Source organism: Portunus trituberculatus, chromosome 47 (genome assembly GCF_017591435.1).
Source record: "Portunus trituberculatus isolate SZX2019 chromosome 47, ASM1759143v1, whole genome shotgun sequence".
Taxonomy (NCBI): domain Eukaryota; kingdom Metazoa; phylum Arthropoda; class Malacostraca; order Decapoda; family Portunidae; genus Portunus; species Portunus trituberculatus.
In genome coordinates, this window is record NC_059301.1 from 32,385,237 (window position 1) to 32,405,633 (window position 20,397).

General features: G+C 41.2%; 1 protein-coding gene across 2 annotated transcripts in view; it reads left to right on the forward strand.

Moving 5' to 3' along the window:
- Positions 1 to 20,397, forward strand: part of LOC123498088 (cold shock domain-containing protein E1-like) — a 56,072-nt gene that overhangs the window by 15,390 nt on the left and 20,285 nt on the right. For both annotated transcript variants that reach the window (XM_045245200.1, XM_045245201.1), the window contains exons 7-15: positions 700 to 836; positions 1,079 to 1,253; positions 3,348 to 3,455; positions 3,750 to 3,923; positions 4,395 to 4,552; positions 8,628 to 8,900; positions 12,213 to 12,351; positions 12,722 to 12,821; positions 13,053 to 13,217. In XM_045245200.1, the coding sequence (XP_045101135.1) occupies positions 700 to 836; positions 1,079 to 1,253; positions 3,348 to 3,455; positions 3,750 to 3,923; positions 4,395 to 4,552; positions 8,628 to 8,900; positions 12,213 to 12,351; positions 12,722 to 12,821; positions 13,053 to 13,217 (1,429 nt within the window). The remainder of the gene's footprint in view (positions 1 to 699; positions 837 to 1,078; positions 1,254 to 3,347; positions 3,456 to 3,749; positions 3,924 to 4,394; positions 4,553 to 8,627; positions 8,901 to 12,212; positions 12,352 to 12,721; positions 12,822 to 13,052; positions 13,218 to 20,397) is intronic.

Here is a 20,397-nt window from a genome sequence, read left to right on the forward strand (position 1 = left end):
TAGGCAGATTGAAGAGATTCTGTCTTTATTCAGTGCTGGCAGACTGCAAATGAGGCACAAGAAGAGCGGAGCTCCCACCGATCTGCCAGCTGCGGAACTCTCTGGCGCACACTTTGAAATTGCGTCTGGCGCTCAGTTTGAAAATGCGGTTGGGCCAAATCGCGTATAAGCAAACCGATTGTGCAAATTGAATTGATTAAGATATTTTTTCAGTCGCATTATAACAAAAACGCGTAAGTCAAGCGTATATATATATATATATATATATATATATATATATATATATATATATATATATATATGTATGTATGTATGTATGTATGTATGTATATATATATATATATATATATATATATATATATATATATATATATATATATATATATATATTTTTTTTTTTTTTTTTTTTTTTTTTTTCTTGACTTCATTTATTTGTTTTCTATTTATTCATTCTTTTTAAAGGCACTAACCAAAGGAAATGAAAAAGGCCCATTGAAGTGCCATCATCATATTGATGATCCAAATCTGAGGGATAGTTTATAAAGTCTTATAATCTCCTTGATGTCGATCGAATAGTTGTCACAGAATGCCACTTACTGCTCTAGGCAGCAGTAGTGGGCAATTTTTGGTGTGACAGTTGACCTTTGTGATTTTTATGTAACATTCCTTTTCCCTGATGACCTTGTATTGTACTGATAGGTTGAAGTGAAGTTTGGTGAGCGTGACCAGAAGGGAGACTTCACATTACGTCATGGGGACTGGGTGCAGTTCAACATTGCAACTGATCGCCGTGACCACCTGCAGAAGGCCACCAACATCTCCCTTCTAGATGACAGGTGAGTTAATCATTCTCTCCCTCTCATCCTACTCATTCAGTGCTCTGGCAGTGTTAATAGTTAGCATTCTTGACTGAAGTTACTGTACAAAGAAAAACCTGATTTATTTTGCCATTTGCAGCTCTAATATGTATTTATCTTTCCTCTTTGCAACTTCAATGAGTATTTGTTTTCCTTTTGCAGCTTCAGTATATATTTGTTTCACTTTGCTGCTTCAGTATGTATTTGTTTCCTATTTTCAGCTTCAACGTGTCTGGTGAGAAGCGTGAGCATGGAGTGATTGCTGCCCTCAAGGATGGCTATGGGTTTATCAAATGTGCTGACCGAGATGCTCGCCTATTTTTCCACTACAGCGAACTGCTGGACCCAGAAAATGAAATCTCTGTCAATGATGAGGTTATGTTCACTGTAGCCCAGGTAGGTAGTGAAGCATGCAGTGTATGGAGAGGACTGCTTACAGAACGAAATTCTGTGACTCAATAACTCAATTTGATATATGTACAGTTGGGGTCTGTATTGAAAGAGTGACATTTCACTAGAGTGACATAACAAAGGAGTGACATAAATACCTTATTAAAGGAGTGACAACAATGAAGAGTGAAAGAAAGCATAATTGATATCTTATTTTAAAGATATATGAAAATTGTTAGTATTGATATGATTGTTAAAAAGCTAAACTCATTAAATTGGTTAAATTTGTTAAAATTTAACCAATTTAACCAATTTAATTTGTTAAGATTTAACCAGTTTGTTTAAAATTCTTGTCTCCCAGAACAAATAATATTTTATGAAGAAATATATTAATTGTTAAAATTAATGATTGTTAAAAAAAAAAAAAAAAAAACTAGACCCCCTAAATTATTTGTGTCAAACAAAAGGAAGTTTATCTAGGATCATTAAATCTGTCACATGTTCAGATTCCACTGGAAATTTCTTTTCCTGATATGATGGATGACTTGCCTCACAGTGGATTTGGAAGGCATATCTACTGTGTTGTCAATGTTTAGTTCCTGTGTAACTTCTTGGACAATTGCAGCTGACACCAAAGTGTTAGCTTTGGCCCTAATTTTGATTGCATCAGCAGGCTGTACAATATCCACCCTCCCTCTCAGTGGGGTGTGATTGTGTGCTTTACCCTCTGACACCAAGCCACCCATGGCATTGAAAATTGTCACACCACAGAGTTGCAGAACCATTGCAATTTTTGTTCTTGCATTGGAAATGATGGTGGTTGTTTCAGGAGCATTGGTGTCGGTAAAATGTATCCTCTGAATGTTAGCTTGTCTTTATTCATTTGGGATTTTACACATTGATATTCATCCATTATGGGTTAGAAAACATAAAAAATAAATGTCTAAATTAAATGAAGAACACAACCGAAAGTTCCAGCAGCAACTGCACAGCTGATAGGTAACTTTTTGATTTGGTATTACATTTAAAGCATTAAAATCTATTCTGAAACACTTCAATAGTCGTTGTCATTTTTAGTTTCACTATTATTACTGAAGCATTAAAACTGATTCAGAAACAATGAGTTCAGCATTCTTATTATTTTATGTTACAGACATACATTCACTAACAAAATCGGTCTCCCTCACCTGCAATTCATAGGGCTTAAGATTCACAAACTGGTGAAGCAGTGGTATGGGAGGGTTGGAGGAGTTGGGGTTCTGTGAAGGAGGGATTTGAGAAAGATGTTCAATGCAGTGGTCTTATGTGTTCAATATTCAATATAGCAATAATATTCTTATTTTTACAGTTATCATCCATGTTCCCTACTTTGCATAATTGAGAACGGACTGGAATAGGAAGCTCCTCTGTTGTTTTATCATTCCCAGAAAATGTTATTTCTTTGAAATTTATATTTGATTTGTTACTCCTTTGTTATGTCACTCCTGAATAGGACTGATACAGTTGGTATGTATATCAAATCAGTTTTACCCAAGGAAAAAAATTCCCTCAATTCATCTTAGTTGGGGGCTAGGTGGTGTAGTTGGTTAAGGCAGCTCGTGTTTGGGCCTCCGGGCTAGGCAGCCAAGATTCTGATACTTGCCAAACCTAGTTGCCCGTTGGGAGATGCAGCGTTCTCCCATTAACCCTAGCAGTGCCATATAACCTAAGCTGTTGTGGTGCCTCATGGAATAAATTCCATTTTTATCCACAGTCCCCTATAAAACTTTTTTTTTTTACATGTTTTAGATAAAGTAAACTATGTAGCTAATCTCTGTTACCAGATTTTGGGTATAAGGACACCTGTAAGGTTATCTATCAAACACTTGTTTTTATTTAAGAACTAACTTTGCAAATTACCATATTTTTCAAATTTATCAAATACTTACTTTATTTTACAAACATCTTAAGTCTTAAAATGCAGGAGAGTTGGCTGACATACAGTCAACTACATATTTTGAAGGGTAGTAAGTTTTTTTTCTCCCATAATCATAATTTGGTTTGCTTAAGTGAAAAATAAGTAATGAGCCAATTCACAATTAATTAATTTCTTCGTGGCAGGACACCACAAACCAATCCCCGAACCGACAGAGTGCCATCCGTATTCACCGTGTTAACTCCGGCACTGTGAAATTTGAAGTGCTAGTCACTGAGGGAGTTCAGGGACATGTGAGTACACCAGTAAACTTATGCTTGGTATGAAGATCTAAACTCTAGTCCATGTGATGAATGAAATTATTTGGATAGGTTTTACTTTCTCAAAGTTGTAGCATCATTGAGTTTTTCAATTCATAATACAAACTTAATCTTGCAAGACATCTGTGTTTCTGTTGACATCTTAGAGTGTGCATACTTCCTTGATACTACAGCTTTATTAGGTTGTGTGGGTCATTGGAACTTTCACCTTGGGAATGTACTTGTTTGAATTGTGTAGGCTTTTCACTGATGATTAATTGCCCACAGGTGGCTATAGAGGCTCCAGCCAGTCCCAGAACCCCCACCAAAGCCAGTGGAAGGTCCTCACCTTCAGAAAAAATAGAAGAGCCTGGTGTGATCTCCTACATTCAGGATGGAGTGAAGCAGACTATCAACTACTATGCCAAAAACTGTGATAGACCCGTGCAGGTGGGGGACAAGGTGAGTCTGGGCTGCTGCCATGAAACCTATTATTCATACAAGGGTTTAGACAGTATCATCCCTTAGTGATAGGCTCAATCTAGCAAGGAAACATTAGATTTGATCATATATAGATTTGAAATTTCTTAAACCTCAACCAGTTTGATTTCATATTTAGGTTTTGATGTAAGGAAGAGAACTTGGATATATGAATTAGAAAATATTTATTTTCATACAAGTGTTTAGCCAGTATCATCCCTTAGTGATTGGCTTTAGCAGGGAAACATTTTAATCAGATGTAGATTTGAAATGCCATACACCTCAACAAATTTGATTTTATATTTAAGTTCTGAAGTAGAGAAGAGAAGATGGATATATGCATTAGGAAAATTTGATAAAACACTCATATATTTGAGCAGGAAAGGTGTAGCCAGAAGTTTGCAGTTGGTTGGTGCAGTTGTAAACCAATAACATTAATTTGTGATATTCCAGGTGGAGTTCAACATCTACAAGGTGAAGCGCACAAAAGAACTCATCGCCATGGGGGTGAAGGTAGTGCGCCTAAACACCACTATCCGACAGTCCACCAACAACCTCACTTCTGCTCCGGGGATGGTGCCTTCCAGAGCCGTCCTATCCACAAGCCCCAGGTAAGAAGCAGAAGTCCAAGATCACAGCTATTGCATTAGATGTTATCCATGACATCTATATATTGGTGTATCTTAGTAATTTCAGTGAGAGGAAAATGTGAGTGCTAGACTGTGCATGTAAGTGAATAGCTGGATTCTTTTGTCATAGCCATCCCTTTACGATTTTGTATTTTCTCCTTCCTATGACTTGAACACTTTCAAGAGAGAGGCACTTATCCTCCAATTTTGGATGATTGCTTCAACTTGACTTTTGGAACTGGCACTCTAAATGGACTTATTATCTGTGCCTCTTATTACATAGAAATAAAAAAAGACACCTGAGTAAAGACCATTAAGGCCTGTCTCCCTAAACACTAAAAGTCTTCACACATATTAGAGAAGGAGTATTGAACATAGAGCAACCTAATAGGGAGAAGGTTAGATCTTGGCTTTCTTTGTATAGTTGACTGTCAAGATTTGATATTCCATTAACATCAGTTTTCCGGCATGACTGTAAGAGTGCTTGCCTTTTTATAAAAACCATGTTGGTGTGCCATTGTTTTCTGGAGGCACTGTTCTGATGGCTTTGTACTTGCAACAGCTGACAGCATTTCTTATATATATATATATATATATATATATATATATATATATATATATATATATATATATATATATATATATATATATATATATATATATATATATATATATATATATATATATATATATATATATATATATATATATATATATATATATATATATATATATATATATAATGAAGGGGGACATGAGGAAGGTAATGGGGTCATATGGAGTGTCAGGATGGACACTGAAACAATGTAGAGAACAACTGGTGGAACCAATCTGGTATGTGATCAACAGCTCTCTGATGGAAGGGAAGGTACCAAGGGAATGGAAAAGAGCAAATATAGTCCCAATATACAAATGAGGAAAAAGACCAAAGCCCTAGATTAAAGACCAGTGTCACTGATTAGTGTTGTGGGAAAGATCTGTGAAATTGTAATTAAACAAAAATAGTTAGAATACAGGTAACTCGATTTACGCAATAGATGCGTTCCAAGAGGCATCACGTATATCACTCTAAATACTATAAGTGTTTTTAAAGTAAAGGGAAAAGCAAGAAATGATAAGAGAAAGCAAAAAATAACAAGAGAAAACAAGAAAACAAAGAATACATAAACACAACACTCACTGTGTCACTGCCTTCACTACTCACACCAGTCTGTCAGTCACCATCTTCCTCTGAGCTTGTCCACTTTATCAAAAATCCACTAATCAAAAATAACCCCACATGCAGAAGATGAAGGACATCTTGGGGCCATCTTGGTGATTATAGGCTGATTGAAGAGATTCCGTTTGTACTCAGTGCTGGCAGACTGCAAATGAGGCACGAGAAGAGCAGAGTTCCCACCTATTGGCCAGCTGCGGAACTCTCTGGCATGCAGTTTGAAATTGTGTCTGGCGCTCAGTTTGAAAATGCGGTTGGTCCAAATCACATATAAGCAAACCGATTGCACAAATTAAATTAATTATAATATTTTTTTGGTTGCATAATAACAAAAATGCGTTAATTAAACACATGTAAATCGAGTTACCTTTATCTAGAAGAAAATGAAATAATAAATCACTCCCAATTCGTTTTCAGAAAAGGAAGATCATGCATAACAAATTTACTAAGTTTTTATACAAGAGTAAAAGATAAAGTACAAGGGAGAGATAGATGGGTTGACATGGTGTATCAAAATATCAAGAAGGCTTTCGACAGAGTACCACACAGAAGAATCTTATGGAAAATAGAACACATCGGAGGAATAAAGGGAAATATCTTAAAATGGATGACAGACTACTCTACAGATAGGGAAATGAGGACAATGAAAAGAGACACCCCATCGATTTGGAGCAGAGTTACTAGTGGCATATCACAGGGTTCAGTGGTGGCACCAATTATGTTCCAAGTATATGTTAACAATATGCAAGAGGGTCTGAGTTGTTACATAAATTTGTTTGCAGATGATGCAAAACTTTTGAGAGTAGTAAGGAACATCAAAGACTGTATGGAATTGCAGAAAGATATTAACAAGACCTGGAAGTAGAGCCAAGAGTAAAAATTAGAGTTTAATACCAGGAAATGCCATGTAATAGAAATGAGTAAAGGTAATAGAAGACCTACATGGGAATTCAAAATGGGAGAAAAGATTTTAATGAAAAGGAGTGAAGAAAAGACCTGAGAGTGATTATACAAGACACACTGTCTCCAGAAAGACACATGAATGGGTTATTTGCTTCAACATACAAGACACTAACTAACATTAGGGTGGCATTTCATTACATGGACAAGAATATGATGAAAATGATCATAACCACTATGATAAGACCTTGACTAGAATGGGTAGCAGTGGTGTGTCACCATACAACTAGAAGAACATCCAAGGAAATAGAAAGAATCCAAAGGACCACTACAAAGATGGTGCCAGAAATAAAGGATTTTCCCTTTGAATAAAGACTGAAGGAAATAGAAATACCATATTAAAGGACAGAGGAAAAAGATCTAATAGTGATGTATAAGTTAGTAAACCTTATGGAAAAGATAGATAGACAAGACCGGGTATCACTGATGGAGGATGGAGGTAGGCAAGCAAGAGGGCACTCCAAGATCACAGCAAGTCAGTGTTGAAGAAACATTAAAAAACTCTAGTTTTCCACATAGGACGGTGGATATGTGGAACGTATTGAGTGAAGAAATTGCAGCAACAGAAAGTGTGCACAAATTTAAGGAAAAGCTGGATAAATGTAGGTATGAAGACAGGTGACTATGAGTCCTGCTCGAATCCTGTAATATATATATATATATATATATATATATATATATATATATATATATATATATATATATATATATATATATATATATATATATATATATATATATATATATATATATATATATATATATATATATATATATATATATATATATATATATATATATAAATAGGTAAATATACACACACACACACACACACACACACACACACACACACACACACACACACACACACACACACACACACACACACACACACACACACACACACACACACCTTGCATTCCACTACCTAGATGAAGGAATGATGAAGATATTACGTACCTTAATAAGATCCCAGTTAGAATATGCAGCATGTGTCTGGTCACTGCATATGAAGAAAAATGTGAAGAAGGTGGAAAGGGTACAGAGGCTGGCAACAAGGATGGTACCAGGACTCAGGGAGTTAGACTATGAGGAAAGACTGAGGAAGCTGGGGCTGACCACATTAGAAGAGAGAAGAACAAGAGGAGACATGATAACTATGTATAAATTGATGAACAAGATTGACATACTGGGCAGAGAGTTGATAAAGGTGACCACAAGTAATCATCTCCGAGGACATGGAAAAAAGCTAATAAAAGACATCTGTCTAAATGACGTGAGAAAATACAGTTTCCCGTATCGTAGCATTGATAAGTGAAATACACTGAGCAGTGATGTCGTTGACGCGGTGTGTGTCAATCAGATGAAAGAGAGATATGACAGGAATGGACAAGGAGACAGGTCACAGAGAGCTTAGCTTGGGCCCTATAATACACAAATAGGTAAATACACACACGCGCGCGCCCGGTAGTTCAGTGGTTAGAGCGCTGGCTTCACAAGCCAGAGGACCAGGGTTCGATTCCCCGGCCGTGTGGAGATATTTGGGTGTGTCTCCTTTCACGTGTAGCCCCTGTTCACCTAGCAATGAGTAGGTACGGGATGTAAATCAAGGAGTTGTGACCTTGTCCCGGTGTGTGGTGTGTGCCTGGTCTCAGGCCTATCCGAAGATTGGAAATAATGAGCTCTGAGCTCGTTCCGTAGGGTAACGTCTGGCTGTCTCGTCAGAGACTGCAGCAGATCAAACAGTGAAACACACACACACACACACATCATTTTTTTTATGCTCATATGAAGCTTTCTTATTACTGATGCCTTCAGTGTAACATTTGAATACTTATCTATTGATAATTTTTTAGATAACATCATATTTTCTTTTATCAGCTCCACTACAAACAACAGTTCCAGTAACAGCCTTACCAACAACAATGGCTTCAGCAGCAGCAATAATAGCAGCAGTAACAGTTTGAACAGCCACAACAGCAGTAATGGCAACAGTAGCAACAGCAACAACAACTCTGTAAGCAGCAAGATGAACAATGGTGCTTCCAACCATCACTTGTCAACTGTGTACCAAGGCTTTGTGGCAGCACTGAAGGACACTTTTGGCTTCATTGAAACCATTGAACATGACAAGGAGGTCTTCTTCCACTTCAGGTAAGTGCATCCCTTTCATCTTTTCAAAGTTGTGATACAGAATAAGATACATACATGGCTATTTGTGTTACTAATTCTGGTATTGGATCATATTATGATGGAAAAAATTCTTGCATGCTTGTGTGAGTGTGGCCAGTGTGCATTTTTTACTTAGTTTTGGGGAATGTGTGTGTATGTGTAGATAGAGTTGCTGTTTTGGGTAGAGGCAGGTTCAGATACTTTGTCTAAGCTAATCTTTCCCTGATGTGGATGTATGTAGATGTATAGCTATTTAGATAGACTTAGGGGGGAAATTTGGTTCTCGTGGTGCGGTATAGTTTTTTTTTGCTCTTTTATCCTTATTTTTTCACGTAATTGAATAATATTTATACAATGTGTATTAATATATATTGCTTTTATAGCGTAAATGTGATATAGAAACCTCTGGTAGTTTTTGTGCAAAAATAATTTTTCAGTGATGAAAAAGATTTTCAAAATCACAAAATAGAATCATAACTAATAGTAGTTTGGTAATATCCTCTTGATCAGAGGTGAATACACAACAACCAACAAATGTGACTATTGTCATACACGTAAACTAAGTCATTAGAATTTCATCACATTGCAATTTTTTTTTTTTTTTTTTTTTTTTTTTTTTTTCTCCAAATATAATTGAAGGCATTTGATCATGGCCATGGTCATGTTTATAAAGATGAGGTTGATGATTATTTTGCTTCAAGAATTTTTAAAATCGGTCAGTTACTGAAAAAAGTTATTCAGCAATTAATGCACAAAAAGAAAGTTTGGAAAAGTGCATTTTTCTGTGAGCATCTTCAATAGGCCCATATAACTCACTCCAACATGCACCAAATACAAATATTTACTCACATAATCCTTTGACATCATCTTGGAGGTTGGTAGTAGTTGTTTTGATAGCATGAGGCCATGGATAACATATACAAAGTACCTACACAAGGTGAGTTCTTGCTTGTCTGGTAGATTTTTAGCTCCTGGTCTTGTTTTGATCATATTAATATATGACTTTATAAGATATCAATATGACTTCATAACATATAATGGATATATCTATATCCATTATGAAAATAACATATTCTGTGGGTATTACTGGTGTCAATCCACTTCACTGTAGCCAGGTGGAATCTATTTTGAAGTTACTACTCCTTATTTCTGAGGTAACTATTTCCACACTCACACTTCATAAAATTGACCAATTTCTGTAACCTTTCCAATGATATCACTACCAGAGAACCATCATCACTCATTTGGTAGGCCTACCTCTCCTCTCGTGGTAATAGGCTATGTCTGTAACCTTGCTTCACACACTTTTTTTTTTTTTTTTTTTTTTTTTTTTTTTTTTTTTGTGGAGATTGGAGGAAGACAAAGTGGCTGATTCACATGTCTCCTCAGTCCTCCACCTTTTCAAGGCTCTCTGGCAACTTATTTCACTCTTCACCTTTCTTTTAGTCCTTCCATGTGGCATTGTCAATTTTAAAGGAGAGAGAGAAAAAAAAAAAAAACGCAACAAGTTGAGATAGCACTGTAGGGTGACGGCCCGGGGGATTGAACGTGACAACACTATTTGGTTTCCCTTCAAGTTAGACTCCTCCAAACTATTATACTGCTTCATCAGAAGACAAGTTAAAAAACCAGTAAAAAAAAACAAAAATACAAGAAAATCAAAGCATAAGAGATGAATAAAGGGGGTGTGACACAAGCTCAATCATTTAAAGGTTTGGTTGGCCCTTTAAACCTCTGTAACCAGGTGAGAAATGCATCTTAAGCCTGGCAAACACTTCCCACAGCTCAGGATGAGAGTGACAATGTCAGATGCTAAATATAGCGGAGACTCAATACTCGAACTTAATTAGTTCCAAATGGCTGTTCAAGTATTTAAAAAGTTCGATTATTGATACCTATTTATCAGGTAATTCGTTCCAATCTTAGCAAAACTTTAAGATTATAAAAGTTTCAATGTATTTTTTTTTTTTTTTTATTTATTTATTTATTTTTTTTATTTGTACATACCATAAGTGAAGGCTGGTGATGGATAAGTTCGAAGAGGAGGGGAGAAAGGTAGGGAGGAGGAGGGAGGTCGCCGGAGGACGAGTCATCATCCATGAAAAACATGTTCGTAATTTTTCTCCTGGTGTGATTCCTGTGAATCCACTAATGGAGTGCTGTGGCTCACTAACACTTGCACCCTCACCAGATTCCTTATTAATACCGTTATTACTGGTATTACCAGTAATATGGTATCAGAATGGTCCAATGGCGGCTACGAGAAGAGAGATGACAGAGCTTTGTATACAACCAAATGTGCGGCTGTTTGATTACCATATATTTTCACCACTAATAAGCCTTTGGTGTTAATGTAAGCTTATAAATGAAAAACTACAGATGGAATGCAGGAGAATGTTATTCTGATGACTACGGCAGCACAAGTCATAACCGGCAAGGGGGAAAGGGGACACCAGGGAATCTTTGTTTACAACCATGTGTGTGTGCATTCAACTGTCAGGTATGTTTTCAAGTAATAAATTGAACTTATGTGTTTGAGTATTGAGTCACTGTATCATATTTTCAAGAATTTTTGACCAAATTGACCGAATTTCCCCTTTAAGTATGAAACTGATACAACTGTTACAATAAATATATAGTGGAAAGGTTACCATTTAATATTTTACTTCTCAGTATTAACCACTTCAACACGATGACATGTATTTTGCATCATCAGAGCCCTTGTGACATCCAATGATGTGCATATTGCGTCATGGCTGCTTTCTGCTAAGATGGTTTGGTTTTATCCTGGATACTGTATAAGATCTTTCAGAATGTAGGTCATATATGATACAATGGCTTACTTGACTTTCATCTTTATTACAAAGGTGTATGATTATTGTATACCAGGATAAGTATTGTTGTGCCATCCTGAAAATAATTTTTTACTTATTTATTTATTTATTTTTTTTGGTGGGGGGGGTATACCAATTGATTAATTTGCCATAAAAATGAACATTTTCTCTCATTTGTCATCTTAAAAGAAAATGACTAAGAGAAGATAAGTTATAATTTTTTCTCTAAAATTTACATGGGTTTATTTCTAAATATACATAACTGTTATGAAAAATCACTTACCAACATTGTTATTTCTGTAGAAGAGAGAGAGAGAGAGAGAGAGCTGCCTCTGAGTTAGTTATCTCCTCACCCCTAACCCTGCCCAGATACAGTGCCGGGAGCCGCTTTCTATTGCCGGGAGTGAAGAGGTTAAAACCATGATAAATTGGTGTTTAAAATGTTTTATTCTCTTACTAGTAATGTGGAAGGAGATGCTGGAAACCTTGAATTGGGCCAAGAAGTGGAGTACACATTGTCTTCACGCACTGGGCCAGGAGGCAAAGTTTCTGCTGAGAATGTTCATGTGCTTGCCAAGGGAACCCTACCAATGCCTAAAGTAAGTGACATTGAACTTGACCTACATTGAACAAATATGTATTATTGAAAATATCTGAAATGTCTTTTAAAAGGGATATTAAAGTTACTGTGTTGAATAACTTCAACCCTCTGCAATCTCTCTCTCTCTCTCTCTCTCTCTCTCTCTCTCTCTCTCTCTCTCTCTCTCTCTCTCTCTCTCTCTCTCTCTCTCTCTCTCTCTCTCTCTCTCTCTCTCTCTCTCTCTCTCTCTCTCTCTCTCTCTCTCTCTCTCTCTCTCTCTCTCTCTCTCTGTGTGTGTGTGTGTGCCCATCTTTAGAAGTGCTCACCCCAGTTCAGAGATAATTTCTTGAAGGAGTAGAACAGGAACAATAGATCTTATTTCACCACAGGTACTGAGTGAGATGTTTGAGGGGACAGTACTGCGGTCCATGCGCTCCATCAACCCAGACCAAGAAGAGTACAGTGGTCTGGTTTGCATAGGAAATGAAAGTAAGGCTATCAGATTATGTTTATTGTTCTGCAATATTCAGGTCTCATAACTTACCATCCTTTTGTGTAAAACTTGATGCAGATAATTGATAGTGGAGCATCATGGTTTGTCAGGAATATGAACACTGAACCTGCTAATTTTGAGAAGTGCCGGTATATACTGTAGTTTTGATTGTTATTGTTTTTGTACTGCATTTCTTAACTCATGGACCTTACTTGTATTTGGTGCAGGTGATGGCTTGACACAGTATGAGTTTGGCATCACTGGACTCATCAACAAGCGAGAACTCCTCCAGCCTTCAGATCAGGTCACCTTCCAGTTGGATGAGTCTCAGCGGGCAGTGCTCATCAAAGCTATCCGCAAAAAGCTGATTGCTAGTGTTGATGCTGTTAAGGGTAAGTCAGAAGGGTGCTTTCTCCTACAAGACAGTACTCAGTGACTTATCTAGTATTCTATGGCTGAATATCTTTGTTCTGCACTCACACTGAGAAAACTTCATGACAAAACTGCATGAATGATCCCAAACTAAAACCCTATATAATGTTTAATGTGACAGATGTTTACTTTGTATAAAGCATTAATGGACAAAAATTAAATGAGAGGTTAGTTCACAGCTTTCAAAATTAAAATTCAGTCAGTGGAAGTGCATTATTTCTGATGTGGTTTACTGTGACCAAATTGGATAGTGAAATTAATGAGCTATACAAGTTTGGCATATCTAGCAGAGCTGGGCACATTACTGGATATTAGGTAGTTGGGTACCGCTCCTCCGGACCTCAAAACACAGTTATCCGTACCTGTACTTCTGCGCCTAAAGTTTTCTCCCTCAGTCTGGCAGTGCACCTCTACACTTCTGGTACTGTACCCAAAACTATTAAAGCACACCTGAAAAATCTAGTCCACACCTCAAAAAATTAAAACAAAATACAAGGCAAGAGGCTGGCAGTGACTCACCACGGTATGATGAGTTGTTGGCCGCGTGTGGGGTCAGTGGGGACGCACGTATGTCTCATGATAACGGACATGGCGGTCCCAGTGAAGGTGATGTGGGACATATTAGCTCTGGCAGAAGTATCGGAAGCAGGGAAGGCTCCCGACGACCTTGTCCAGCAAGCAGTATTGCTGATAGTGTCCAGTCAGCTGCCAGACTGGAGGAACTGCAATTGAAGCTGGAAATAAGGAAAATGGAGATAGAAGCAGAAGAGAGGCGGGAGTTAAAGAGACTAGCTGCTGAGAAGAGGGCTAGAGAGTGGAAGAGAGGGCTAGAGAGGCGGAAGAGAGGGCTAGAGAAGCGGAAGAGAGACAAGAGTCAAGCAGACTAGCTGCTGAGGAAAGGGCTAGAGAGGCGGAGGAGAGACGAGACATTCAGAGACTAGCAGCAGAGAAGGAGGCTAGAGAGATGGAAATGATGAGATTGGAGCTGGAGAGGGAAAAGACAGATAAAGATAGAGAGTTGGAGTGGGAGAGAACTCGCCATACTGTAAGTACGCCTGGAGTTATTGGAGGTACAGGAGGAGGAGAACAGAGTATAGAGTGTACTTTAGTTCAAAGTTTCCAGCTAGTTCCTGAGTTTGATGAGGCTAAAGTGGCTGAATGGTTTGTTCGCTTAGAGAGGAAAGCCAAGGAGTTTGCTTGGTCTCGGGAGAGATGGGTAGGCTTGGTCGCAAATAAACTCTAGGGAAGTTTATGACAAAATGTCAGCTGATGATCTGGATGATTATGAGGAGTTTAAGGCTGACATCTTGCGGGCATATGAGCTGCGACCAGAACCCTATCACTTGCAATTTAGAGGAAAGCGGAAGCGAGCTAGTGACTCCTACCTTGACTGTGCTCGTTCATTGGAGCAAGTGTTTGAGAGGTGGATTGCAAGCGAGGGTGTTGTCTCTCTCGAGGCCCTGAAGGAGTTAGTAGTTATGGAGCAATTTATTGACATTGCTGATAAGGAGTTGGTACCTCTGTTGAGGGAGAAGAGGTTTAGGCCTTTGAAGGAGGCTGCTACATGGGCTGATGATTATGTGTTGGCCCACTGTCCTGTACAGCAGCCTGGGAGTTGGAATCGTAAGGAAGGTGGTCTTAGGGGAGGCCCAGGGAGTGGTGGCAGTTCTTCCTCGGGCTCTCCAGGCCATTTTAGACGATACACTGGATTTGGCAGTATGATGGGTTTGGGAAAGTCCCAGGCCCCCACCCCTCCTTCTTCTGCGAAGGATGGGACGGCGGGGAAGGCAGCCCCCAAAACACCCAAGTAAAATTATCAGCCCACGTGCTATCACTGCCGAGCGAAAGGGCATTTTAAGTTCAATTGCCCAAAGTTAGTAACAACCGAAACTCCCAAGTCCTCACAGAAACCAGTTGCCTTGCTGGTGTGGCCAGACAAAGTTTGTAATGATGAGTTGACTGCTCCTCCAGCTTTAAAAGTAAGAAGGCACGGCGTGTGCCTGAGTCGTCTTTGGAAGAGGGAGAGCAGGTTGGCCCACCTGTTCCTCCCCCTGTTGCCACGCCCACACTTACTAAGAATAGTGAGCTTGACTGGTACCGTCCTTTCCTGTGTGGAGGCACTTGAGATTGATAGCACAAAGTATCCTGTCACTGTATTGCGAGATACGGGTGCACAGCAGTCAGTGTGCCGTAATGTCACTGGAAAAGAAGGTGACATCTAGCCAGGCAGTGTTGTGTTGTGGACTTAACACTGTGGAGGAGTTTGTGACGGCTGAGGTGACGCTGTCATGTCCCCTTGTCACCGCTACAGCTCAGGTGGCAGTGGCGGATGAATTGCCAGTCGCAGGAGTGGACTTCCTGCTTGGGAATGATTTGGCTGGTGGTCGTGTATGGATTCCAACCTCCGATGAGGGTGAGGTTACTGAGGAGTCTGGGCAAGTGAATGTTGTTACCCGCTCTCAGGCCTGTCGGGCTGAGAGAGAGCCTGTTACTACTCAAGAGGCTGCTAGCAGCCAGGTGGGATTGACTCCAGATGGGAGTAGCAGTGCTGATGTGGTGGAGCCAGCGTTGGGCTCATCATTGAGTTTAGGTGTAGAGGCTGATGGTGACGGCGTGGAGTCACCTGTTAACCCCTTCAATACGGTGATGCCTATGTGGGCGTTATGAAGCCCCAGTAGCATATACGGTGATGCCTACGTAGACGTCATATTTCTTTTCTGAGCTTTCTTCAGTTCAGTTGCCCGTATAGTGTGTTGGATACCAACTACACATGCCGTATGCTGTCCTTGAAATCCTAGTGCTCCTCCCACCATCCTTGTCTCCACCAATCACTAAAGATAAGCTACATGCATCCCGCTTTGTGTCTAAAATTACCCAATGGCATAGACTGTTCCTCTCTCTCTCTCTCTCTCTCTCTCTCTCTCTCTCTCTCTCTCTCTCTCTCTCTCTCTCTCTCTCTCTCTCTCTCTCTCTCTCTCTCTCTCTCTCTCTCTCTCTCTCTCTATCTCCCTTTCATCCCTCCCCATCTCCTTCCGTCCTCCCGCTCTCCCTCTCGAAGATAAGTTACATGCGTCCCGACTTGTAACATTGTGACACACACACACACACACACACACACACACACACACACACACACACACACACACACACACACACACACACACACACACACACACACACACAAAATAACAAATTTTCTAATCTCTCTCTCTCTCTCTCTCTCTCTCTCTCTCTCTCTCTCTCTCTCTCTCTCTCTCTCTCTCTCTCTCTCTCTCTCTCTCTCTCCTCCTCTCCCTCCCTCCTCCCCTCTTCCTCTCGAAGATAAGCTACATGCGTCCCGCTTGTGTCTAAAATATTAGCAAATGTCACTATCTCTCTCTCTCTCTCTCTCTCTCTCTCTCTCTCTCTCTCTCTCTCTCTCTCTCTCTCTCTCTCTCTCTCTCTCTCTCTCTCTCTCCGAAGAGAGAAGCGTCCACTTTCCTCTTCGAAGGCGATATAGTAACTAGCAGCATAATACAGAAAGACGACAAGTATGTCAAGCTTGCACGAGTTTCCCGCGCTCGGGCGGCACTACCACCCGTATATCATACAGGCGGGCTTTTTTCACATCCGGCGCGAAGGGGTTAATGCACCGGACTCGGCAGGAGTTGTTGCTGAGAGTGAGGACGGAGTGTTGGGTGTAGCTGAGTTATTTGACGGTTATCCTCACTCTGCAGAGCACTCTGGAGGGAGCACTCGTGCTGAGTTGCTTCCTGGTGTGGAGGCTGAGGGCTCTGATGTTCATCATAGGCCCCAGCCTGATGAGTTTGTTGGATGCAGTTTGTTGGAAATTGGCACCCAAGGTGGAGAGGCTTCCAGCTCTGTGGGGCAGTTGGAAGTTTCTTCCCCTGCGGAGCATAGTGGAGGCAGGGAGCGAGCTGTTCCCTTGCTTGGTGACTGCCTGGTTGGTGATGATCCTTCTGAGGACTCACCGGATCACATGGCAGGAGCGGAGCAGCCTGGGCCAGCTCTCCGTCCTCGATGCCGTGTGGGACGTAGGGTTGCAGCGTTGCCTCAACCCCATGACCCTATAGTCCCCCTTTCTCTTACCCAGCTAGAGCCTGCAGAGCTCATTTGTAGGCAGCAGGAGGACCCGGCGTTGGCCTCCTTCTTTGCTCGAGTGGGTGAGGGAAGTGAGGAGTTGGAGGGCAGGGAGGAGTTTGTTTTGCACCAAGGGGTGTTGTGTCGTAGATGGCAGGAGAGTGACGGTGGTGAGTTCCTGCAAGTAGTTGTGCCGCATAAGCTGCGTGAGGCACTTGTGCTGTTGGCACATGAGGGGCCCATGGCTGGACACCTGGGCATCCGGAAGACCGTCGCTCGCCTGCGTCGCAATTTTGGTGGCCCAGCATGTCTGGAGAAGTAGCCACGATTCTTAAGTGCTGCCACACTTGTCAAGTGGTGGGCAAGCCTAATCAGACACCCCCTGTGGCGCCACTCCACCCCATCCCTGCTGTTGATCCTCCTTCACGAGGGTTTTGATTGATATAGTAGGTCCTCTGCCTACTACCAGGGCTGGTCACAAGTATTTGTTGACCATAATGGATGTTACCACGGTACCCTGAAGCAATTCCCTGAGAAGCACTCACTCTAAGGTGGTGCTGAAGGCTTTGTTAATTTCTTTACACACTTTGGATTAACAGCCGAGCTGCAGTCCGATAAGGGGACCAACTTTACTTCAAAGTTGTTTAAAGATACGATGACTGTTTGGGGGATCAAGCACATCGTGTCCAGTGCTTATCATCCGCAGTCTCAGGGAGCACTTTAGAGACATCATCAAACCCTCAAGACCATGCTCAAGAGTGTTTGCAATGAGAGAGATAAGGATTGGAAAGAGGGTGTCCCCTTTGTCTTATTTGCGGTGAGAGAAGCGCCCACTGAGTCCTTGGGTTTCTCACCCAATCAGCTAGTGTTTGGACACCGAGTGCGTGGACCGCTCGACGTATTTCGGGAGGCTTGGTGTCAGCCGTCGCCTGAGCGCCCTGTCTCACTGCTTAAGAGCTTCATGAGAAGTCGAGAGAGATTAGCCAAGGCATTAGAGGTGGCGCAGGCCCACCTGTGTAAGGCCCAGCAGAGTATGAAGGGGTATTATGACCGAAGGGCCGAGTATCGGAGTTTTGCCCTGGAGATGAAGTGCTTGTGTTGTTACCACTTCAGGGCCAGCCGCTTGCTGCCCGCTATAGTGGCCCCTATGTTATAGAGAAGAAGGGGGTGACCTCGACTACCTGGTGGTCACTCCTGACCGGCGCAAGAGGGCTCAGCTGTGTCACGTTAACATGCTGAAGCCCTATTTTCGTTCTACTAGCCAGAAGGGCTCTTTTAGTTCTGCCGTGCAAGAGGCATCTTCAGTTTTATTTTTCTGCCGGGAGGGAGAGGCTCCAGAAGTTATTGGGCCTGAGCCTGTTGTTCCTACAGGGCAGTGGAAGCGGAATAGCCTCCATTTCTTGAAAGAGAAGGTTGAGCATTTAGGGGATCAGCAAGATGAGTTGCTTCGGCGGCTGAGAAAGTACTCTTCAGTGTTTAGCAGTGTCCCGGGCAGGACACAGTTGATAGCACACGATATTGATGTTGGGGACGCAGAGCCTGTCAAACTGCCCCCCTACCGAGTAAATCCTATGAAGCAAGCACTGGTGGAGGAGTTGGTGTACATGCTTGAGCATGGGCTCATTACTCGGACTTACAGTCAATGGAGTTCCCCAGTCACCCTGCAGCCTAAGCCTGATGGCAAGGTCAGGTTTTGTATTGACTTCAGGCGGGTTAATGCTCTAACCAAAGTAGACACTTATCCCTTGCCCCGTGTAGATGACTCTGTGGACCGAATTGGGTCAGCTACTTTTATCACCAAAGTGGACCTTGTCAAGGGGTACTGGCAGGTCCCATTGACGGAGCGGGCTAAGGAGATAGCGAGTTTTGTGGCCAACGGCGCTGTCTATCAGTGCCAAGTGATGCCTTATGGGCTGCGAAATGCCCCAGCCACATTTCAGCGTCTCATGGACCGAGTTACTGATGGTCTGACTCACTGTGTCGTATACATTGATGACGTGGTCATCTATGACACAACATGGGCTGAGCATCTGACTAATGTAGAGCCCTCTTTGCACGACTCCAGGAAGCGGGATTAGTTGTCAACTTGGAGAAGTGTGAATTTGTACAAGCTCGGGTGCAATACCTGGGTTATCGAGTGGGCCATGGTTACATCACCCCTCCTGAAGCCAAAGTAGAAGCGATTAGGCGGTTCCCCGCACCGACCTGTCGCCGTGCCTTGCAGAGATTCTTAGGCTATTACCGCCGTTTTGTACCAGGGTATTCGACCCTCCTGGCACCCCTTACAGATCTCTTGCAAAAGAGTAAGAGGTGGGCCTGGAGTGAAGACTGTGAGAGCACCTTCCACCAAGTTAAGACCATTTTATGCGAGGTGCCAGTGCTCCAGGCCCCTGACTTTTCAAAATCTTTTGCTCTTGCAGTGGATGCCAGTCAAGTGGGGGTAGGCGCTGTCTTAATGCAATGGTTATCAAGTGAGAGGAATTTTAGATTTCAATCCAGACGGGAGGACAGCCAACAGCAAGCGGCTGGCGACCTTAAAACCACTTAGTTGCCAAGTTGCTGATTTCTCTTAATTTTTACTAGCATTCTTTCAGTCTGAATTAAAGTTTTTTTTTTTTTCATTATTACAAAGTATGTGATCAGTTGTTCTAGGGAACTATACCACTTTTTCTTGGAATAGGCTTTGCGGACACCTAAAGTATTATTGATGGATATAAACATTGCACGATGGCATTATGATGGATACCTCTTAAAAAAAACGCACCTTGACTTTTACCTCATAGGTGGTGTGGAAGAAAAGTCTAATACAGAAGAATATTGTTGAACAGTTACTGGTGTGATCAGTAGTGTGGCATTACAAGTGTAGCCTAGCCTAGCAAAGATGTCTCACCGCACTGAATACGTCCTTCAAAAATATTTCAACACAATCCCTGTCATGCATGAGAATAACAATGCAACACACCTGATGATAATAAAAAAAATAAAATAAAATAATTCAGACTGAAAGAATGCAACTTGGCAACTAAGTGGCTTCAAGGTCATGAAGGCGTGGCGGGAGCC